At 40.1% G+C, this 7,709-nt stretch overlaps 3 protein-coding genes across 5 annotated transcripts in view; all 3 read right to left on the bottom strand.

The window, feature by feature from the left end:
- Positions 1–1,390, bottom strand: part of LOC104814064 (ras-related protein RABD2a-like) — a 3,526-nt gene extending 2,136 nt beyond the window's left edge. The window contains exons 1-4 of the mRNA XM_010541913.2: positions 1,202–1,390; positions 686–758; positions 388–435; positions 265–312 (exon numbers count right to left, since the gene is read on the bottom strand). Coding sequence (XP_010540215.1) covers positions 265–312; positions 388–435; positions 686–758; positions 1,202–1,215 — 183 coding nt within the window. The 5' untranslated portion in view covers positions 1,216–1,390. The remainder of the gene's footprint in view (positions 1–264; positions 313–387; positions 436–685; positions 759–1,201) is intronic.
- A 658-nt stretch (positions 1,391–2,048) lies between these two features.
- On the bottom strand, positions 2,049–4,919 carry LOC104814063 (ELMO domain-containing protein A-like). Of its 3 annotated transcripts, none has more exons than XM_010541911.1 (10): positions 4,732–4,919; positions 4,362–4,528; positions 4,151–4,245; positions 3,951–4,019; positions 3,722–3,837; positions 3,593–3,647; positions 3,275–3,395; positions 3,138–3,185; positions 2,543–2,655; positions 2,049–2,314 (listed from the first exon to the last, which is right to left on the bottom strand). In XM_010541911.1, exons 2-10 carry the CDS (start codon positions 4,441–4,443, stop codon positions 2,213–2,215), a joined length of 801 nt encoding a protein of 266 aa, XP_010540213.1. In that variant the 5' UTR covers positions 4,444–4,528; positions 4,732–4,919; the 3' UTR covers positions 2,049–2,212. The 3 variants fall into 3 exon arrangements, with proteins under 3 accessions (XP_010540213.1, XP_010540212.1, XP_010540214.1); XM_010541910.1 differs by having other exon boundaries at positions 4,151–4,260; positions 4,732–4,918; XM_010541912.1 differs by having other exon boundaries at positions 2,561–2,655; positions 4,151–4,260; positions 4,732–4,916.
- Positions 4,920–5,625: 706 nt separating this feature from the next.
- The window catches only part of LOC104814107 (protein mago nashi homolog), a 3,158-nt gene continuing 1,074 nt past the window's right edge, over positions 5,626–7,709 (bottom strand). Inside the window, 4 exon segments of the mRNA XM_010541985.2 lie at positions 5,626–5,866; positions 5,961–6,733; positions 7,170–7,266; positions 7,269–7,367. Of these exon segments, the coding sequence (XP_010540287.1) occupies positions 6,675–6,733; positions 7,170–7,266; positions 7,269–7,367 (255 nt within the window). The 3' untranslated portion in view covers positions 5,626–5,866; positions 5,961–6,674.

The raw sequence follows: 7,709 nt of genomic DNA, 5'->3' as shown, positions 1-7,709 counted from the left end.
ACCGCTCGCCCACCGGGCCGCAGGTCCACCAGGGTTGGAACAAAGCCAACACCGGCCCGCAGAGAGAGGCTCTGATACCAACTGATAGAGTTTGGGCCCTAACTCCACCCAAAAGCTAGCTTAAGGGTGGAGGTTGACCTTCCCTCGCAGATCCCTCTCTCGGCCGATGTGGGACTCCATCAAAATCTCAACTGAGACTAGTATTTGACAATATAAATTAGAATGTTTTGATACCAAAGTGCAGAAGAAAGAAAGGTTACATACAATTTGAAGCTTAATAGTCTTCCCATCTTGCTCCACAGTCCGAATTTTCTGGAGAAAGAAGGGTGAAAATCAGATAGAAGCCTCAATAACTTACACGGCGAAAGATTAACTGTAGTCACTTACAAAATCGACCCCAATGGTGCTTATGTAACTCTCTATGTATGAATCATCCTGCGTCCATAAAAGAAGGGGATCGTCCAATAAGATATCCAACCAGAAACATCAATCGAACACAATCGACATCCACATTTTGGCAATATAAAAATAAAAATAATAATGAAGAGTACATTCACAGCACAATCCTGAACACGTAATAGAATTGCTTGCAAAATGGGTTACTGCTCTCAAGTCGAAGACTAATATCAACAAAAGTACAAAACATCATTGGAATCCAGACTAAACCAGAAAACAGAAAGCTTACTGCGAATCTTAGAAGGAGACAGGATTTCCCAACACCAGAATCCCCGATGAGAAGAAGCTTGAAGAGATAGTCGCTGCAAATCCCACAAACTCCAAAGTTACTAAGTCGTTAAAATAACAAACACCTTCTAGCAACACGGTAGAGGAGGTACCAAGCCACTGAGTTACGACAGAATTGCGCTACTTAATCATCGAGCATACTAAAAAAAAGGTACGATGCCTAGCAAAGGATGGCATGACATAAATCGAGATTAGAAACTGCAAATAAAATCAAACAGATCGCAGAGAGACGACTAAAGTATTCTCCATCCACGAGCAACAGGATCAAATCGAGAGATCTAGAACCCCCTAGATTTCTAGGGATGCCGAGCAATACGAAGTAGAATAACTGTCCGATCTAGACAGCATAGCCAAAGATAGGATCACGAGAAATATCGAGACATGGGACAGAAGAGATTCGACGAAGGCAAACCTTAGAAAGAGCGAGTGTCGGTGGATGAGACCGAAGATAACTTACTATTCGGGATTCATGGTTCCGGTGGTGGAAAGGGATTAGATCTGAGAAAAAATAGCCGGAGGAGGAGGGATTCAGCAGCTATGCAAATGCGAGATCTCTCCTTTGGAATCGAAGCGGTAGAAGTCGAGTGGCGAATGGCCGATGGAAGCAAGATGGCTAAGCCGAATGTTTGAGCAGGCGTGACTCGCATTAACTCCTAATAATATCCTCCGCCAATTTTTAATTTAACAAAAAAAAACTAAGCTAAAAATTTAAAATGTATGAGATTCTTATATTAAATTCCAAAATCTTAACAATTTGATATGATTATAAATGACAATAAATTTCTCCCATTTTCGTCAAGGATGATGACAGTACATATCATTAATTTTGCCACATAAATTTGATAAGTGACAAAAAAATAAAACAAAAATAAAAATATAAACATGCATACATACGTAAAAGTCTCTCTTTTGGGGAAGACATGTATATGTTTATGTTTATAAACTCTCCTGGTAGATGAGTAATATTAAAAACATACACATATACATGTATAAATATGTATGTGTGTATATATATACTGTTATCTAAGTTTCTCATATCGTATTTTAAAGCACCTGAACCAGGAGTAACTCCATTGACTCGGCGGAGAGTGACAACAAGGAAATTGCATTGTGGTTCCCAGATGGACCCGTGAACTGGCGAAGCAGCTTTCCGTCTTGGATCTGCGAGTGAAGTACTAACCGGCAATGTTTTGATCCCTTTAATTTTATGCGGAGTTTTCAGTCTTACGATTATGTACCTAGCAACCATGTTTCGCTGATCGGGTTGTTGCCGAGATTCATTGGTTTGGTTGGAAAAACATGTCTGGGGTCCAAGAACCAACGACTTATGTAAATCGATCAATTGCTTTACAAAGAAATTCAAAACTTCTCTCGGATATCTCGTACTTCACACAAGAAAAATGTCATAAGAAAAGCACTTTTTTTTTCCTTTCAAATTCGATCCCACACAACCAACCGGTAAGTCTGTCTAGCGGCCAAGGAGACTAAAGGAGGGCAAGTCCTCGAGACGTGTTACGTCTTCAAGCAGAAGCTCTTTTTCCAGCTGACGCCGCGTGGATTTCATCACCGTCTGACAACATCAGCAATCGTATATCATGTTTAGTATCCACATATTAAAGCCACCATTTATCAAATCATCACTTGTTTGTGCATTGTAATTGTATGATTTGGGCCTTTTTCTACAGACCAGGCAGGTTTTTCTTTATTTTTGAATGTTTTACTAATTGCAAAATAAAAATCGTGGAGATGCATAGAAGGAACATTTTAGAGATGCATCATATGCTCAGACTCAGAGTACCAGATGAAGATGGCGTACGTTAAAATCCATGTACGACGCACGCTTAGTGAGCCACTGATGATCCATTAACTTGAATGCGATACAATAGAGAAGATCGAATGCTGATTCATTTTCTGCATGAGCAAAAGAGGAGAGAACGTGAAGAAGATAGATACATTACCATAACTAGTTTTTCAGGCAAAAAAAAATTGACCTTCCACTCATGTTCCTTCCAAAAGTGTGCACACTGAAGCTAGTATTAGTCCATTTCTTTTCGGGTCACGGTGTGCAAATACTAGTATAGTTAAGGCTCCCTTTTTCATTTTTGGCAGCTAAGCTGAGTTAAATTTTTGGATCTTGTTTTCCCCCGAATGAGAGATAGACCGATAGAAACCCATTGAACTGTTTATCTTCTTCTATTTTATACGTTTTAGATCTTACCCTTTAAAATAAATTGAAAAATACTTTATTTCTATGCATCTTAAAAACTATTCATAATTTAAAAGAAAAGTTATGATTAACAAAAGTTTGAACATAAACTTTTATTTCAGAGATTTGTTATTTTAAAAGATGAGAAAACCATAGATTAGAAAGACAGACAACAGCTTGAGCTTACCTGCAAGTAATTTCAGAAAAGTTGCCCCCACCATTGTCCGTGGTTTAACTGTAAAATTGGGAGGAAAAAGCTATCAACAAATAATGAATCATAAACAGATGCAGATGTTTCTGATTACTGTAAAATCAGGTTAAGACCTGCTTCAAGGTCAAGCATTTGGATGACCATGAATGTGATATTTACACCAGCAACAGCAAATGGGTATTCCCACACCGATCTATCACCTACTTGCTTTTGAAGAAGATCCTGAAAAGATTTCTGCATTTAACAGAAAGTAAGCACAAGTTAGAAGTTAGCAACACAAATTTCTTTACCAAGGTAACTACTCCCGCTAGCTACAGTGCTCAACAGCTTCCCTTCTACAGTACAGTTAATGGAACAATAGATAGTTAATCTCCTTATGAATGTATCTGTAGTGTGTTCATACAGTTTCAAGCTAGATAAAACAGACATACAGGGAAATTCCTAGCAAAATACAGCAAATTCTCCAATGATACGAAACCTCCACCCCTGCGGCACAAAAATAGTCATCAGACAATGATCAGCCGCAGCAAACAGGAGGACAAAAAAAAACTTGGACGTACCTAAAATCTGTTGACGGGTCTTTTCCCTGCCAACCCATTTCCTTCCATTGCTCAGATATCAGACCACGTAGTTCTTCCTCGGGGAAGGCTAACTTCCACAATGCCCTTAGAGCTTCCTACACGAAACGCAAAAGGGCGTGAAAAAATCAGAAAACAACTTTGTAGTTTGTAGTTAATACCTATGAAGCTTTGGGATCCTAATTACTAAAAGTAGCTGAGAAATGGTCACCTGGTGCTGAGGAATGGAACCGTCATAGGGAACATCCACACGACTCTGCAGCCTCTGCAAGCACTCCTCCTAAGAGCATGATCAGGATAAAAACAGAACAAGAATAAAATATGTGTGGCATGAAATGACAATGAACGAGCAACTAAGACGCGAGGTTGTCGTGAGAGCTTGAAGCTTGACTAAAAATAATAATGATGTACCTGAGCAGGTGTGAAATCGAATGAAGGACGAGACTCGTGCTCCCTTCTCTGCGCACAAACACAAGAAAGCCCCCGGCCTAACCACGCAGTAGATCCTGCCACAACCTCAGCTGTAACAAGATGAAACATCTGCTAATGAAAAAGGAAATTTCTACACATCCCGATACACTTCTCTTCGAGATTCATGGGAAGATGTAAGAGCGATATATACCTGAAGAGAAATGGCAGGTGCTCCCTCGATCCAGAGTGTGAGAAATCCTCCTGACTGCGACAAACGACCCTCTGTCGTCCATTTACCCTCACTTATCAGCGTCTACTCTGACATCTTCGATGTATATCGATTCAACAAAATCTACCGACAAATCCCCGGAAGCTTATCTACAACACAGAAAAACAAAACAGAAGATAAGCAAAGCTGGAGCTGAGCGGGAACACACCCATTGTCGAAGGCAGAAATACTAAATAATTCAAATCCAACGCCAGAAAGAAAGAGAGGAAAACATTCAGGATTCGAAAACGCCAGAGACGCCGGGAGCAAGAGACTTGCAAAAAAGAAGAGCAAGAGAAGCAGATAGACGAACCGAGAGGAGGAAAGGTAGAGCTAGGGTTTCGAGATCTGCGAATAAGGAGAGAAGATTTCGTGTGTGTGTATGGTAGCGTCTCAGGGGAAGGAGACCGGCGAATTTTTGGATAATGGAAACTGCCGGACCTCACGCCCACGCAGCCTAACGCCCTTCCATGTCTCCTTTTTATATTTCTCAAAAGATGCTTGAAAAGTTGCAAGGATCATTATACTTATGGGTTTCCGTCTAATTCGAGCTTCACATCAAACAATTAATAATGTGATGATTATTTTATATCATAGATATGTCGAGAAGGAAAAATAAAATTTTCTATTTTTTTTTTTATTTCAGTTTTGGAAGTTGAGCTTTGTATTAATCTGTTTTGACATAACTATCATACTCTGTAGTCTTATTCTGAATTGATATAAAAATTTGGTTGCATTGGTAAAAGATAAAATCATACGCGAGAGGCGATGTTAGGTTGGGGAACTCAAGATAATATAAAGACTCTGACTGGGAAAGAGAGCAAAGAGGATTAGAGGTCACATGGGATGTTGAAACAATAGAATGGCCAAAGTGGGGAGTTAGGCTGCCGAAGAGAGGAGTCGCACTGGTCCACCGCATCACTCTCCTCCATTTCTCTCGTGGGTCTCCAATATACTATTATCATTGCTGTCGTTATGATGCTAGCTTTTGTTGCTTTTGGCGCCTTCCTCAACAATCAATCAAATACCTCTATTACCATCTCACCATAATTACCTATATGAGAGATTTCTTTTTTCTTAAATTTTTTAAAAATAGAATAAAAAAGTGTACGGTGTTAAGGGCCCCCATAGGCGTGGAGTTTGTTAAACCACAGATCTGCTTTTGTTTTGTTATTCAAAAGGCACATGCAATGGACGTAGCGTGCGGAGCAAGAAACATTACGCAAACAAGTGCTTTTAGCGTTAGGTGATCAGCTGGTGAATCTATCCTACACCGCTGACGACAGAGTTTCGGCCCTTCCGTTCCCCCGATGGTCAGATGATAATTGACTCACGGACACAGTGTTTGTTAAACATTTGTCGCTCAATTGTATTTTCGGATGTACCTTCAAGCTTTGCATAAACATGGACACCATTCTCTACCGTGCTGATAGCATTACAGATGGAACCTGAAAATCGCAAAGACACCACCATTCTTTACCGGAAAAAAAAAACCCCGCAAAGACACGGATATTTCCTCGTTGATAGATGCTTTTCACGTACCTTCTCAGTCCACTTCCAATGGAAAATCCTAATTAACCGAACCACATTGTCAGGAGCCGAGGCATCAACATCATAGACATCAGCATCAACTCCTGTCAATGATGTATTTGATCTTCCAAACATAGACATCAGCCTGACCATACATCAAATTGTAGCGGCCCTTTTCCTATTACTCAGACTCACTAAGCTCAGAATGAGACGACGACAACACTTAAGCCAAACGCAGATGGTCTAACAGCTAACAAACAAAAACAAGCCCCACAGGGAAAACAAACAGATAAACCGAGAAACTGATCGGCGAATGACCACACATTAATCAAAACCACTGCAGCCCATGCCAGGTTCAATACAAGAACAGAAAACTCAAACGACAGCACATGCAGACAACTCTCATCCCACAACAACAGCTGGAGCCAAAAGGGTAAGATCCTCAATCTCAATATGACGAGCTGAGTTACTATATCCATTTGCAATTGTTCCACACCTCGGTTCAAAGCCAGACAGTTAAATTAGGAGAATTCAGGGTTACAAAAAGAAACAATGACAAAAGAAGTCGTATTTCACTCAACAATGAAGCTAACCACACACATAGACATCACATTGCAGAAAAACAACAAACTCTAAACTTCTACTTGAAGACCAGAGACAAGCCTCTCACAAAGTCATCAGGATCTCGAGGAAGAACCAATCTCATATTGAAAACCGATTTCTTTTCTAAATGGGTTTGATCTTGAAGTGGAGGGAGATGAGGGAAAACACAAGACATTTCAAGCCTGCAGACATTTAAGGTTGCTATGAGGACCATAACGAAGTGAAATAGGAAGGAGCATTCAATAAAAAAGCAATAACCAGAGCTGTGTCAACAGTTAATGAGGACAGCCCCAGAATTAAACACCAGAAGCTCAGGGTAATACTGACCACCCGATGAGCTAACACATGACATTATTTTCGTTTCCCACTATCGGCACACGAGCTATCATCAGGCAGAATCTGACTTTACTTATTTTGGTTTATTTGTTTGACATTATTGACCTTACTATTCAGCAGAAAAGTAAAGATTTAGGTAAGAGAGGAAAACTTGACATAATTTTTTCACTGGCATATGAGACCTCCACTTATTGCAAAAATCATGCACATGGTGAGACAAAAATACACAGTAATGAAGTTAAAGGGAGAAAGAACGAGCACACATTGCACATATTGGTAGACCGTAGACCTGAACAAGGTAGTAGAAGACAAGACGCGAAGTCCCTCAGGAGTCAGGATCATTACTGCTCTGGACATCTACAAGGGATCCAATCTTTGAGAGGTAGTGAAGGAGATATGCTCATTTCCCACCACAATCTCGGGCTCTTGTCTCCCAACCCGGTCGGGTTCTGGCCAGTTGTTGTCGTCTTCTTTCATAATCTACCAGACAACAAATGTTTTTTTCTTTGACATAAATTATATATATCAGGGCAATAAAGAACCACAAAGACCCTATGGGGACAACAATCTAACAAGCGACGCACAAACTTAATAGCTCTGAAGGAAGTTTTAAACATATAACGGACTGTACCATATGCACATATAGTGTGGAAAATGATTAGAAGGCGAGTTAACTTGATCTTGTATTATAGCGGAAAAAAAAAACCCAAAGAAGAGAAAACAGTCCCACCAGAATGACAAATAGTTATCACAAATCTCTTATTGTTTAAGCCAGGAACAAAGTTGCAGCGTAATGAGATTTAAACAAACCAGGGATCGGAA

Source organism: Tarenaya hassleriana, unplaced genomic scaffold (assembly GCF_000463585.1).
Source record: "Tarenaya hassleriana unplaced genomic scaffold, ASM46358v1 Cleome202, whole genome shotgun sequence".
NCBI classification, from domain to species: domain Eukaryota; kingdom Viridiplantae; phylum Streptophyta; class Magnoliopsida; order Brassicales; family Cleomaceae; genus Tarenaya; species Tarenaya hassleriana.
This window is presented reverse-complemented; position numbering and strand designations above follow the sequence as displayed.

Bases quoted from the DNA above. Each gene is read 5' to 3' on its own strand.
- LOC104814063 (XM_010541910.1), bottom strand. From the start codon at position 4,443: ATGGACGACAGAGGGTCGTTTGTCGCAGTCAGGAGGATTTCTCACACT. The intron at 3,838-3,950 runs GTGACCATTTCT...CGTTTCGTGTAG, and splicing joins GTTCCATTCCTCAGCACCAG to GAAGCTCTAAGGGCATTGTG. The intron at 3,186-3,274 runs GTCTTAACCTGA...CCAATTTTACAG, and splicing joins AATGCTTGACCTTGAAGCAG to TTAAACCACGGACAATGGTG.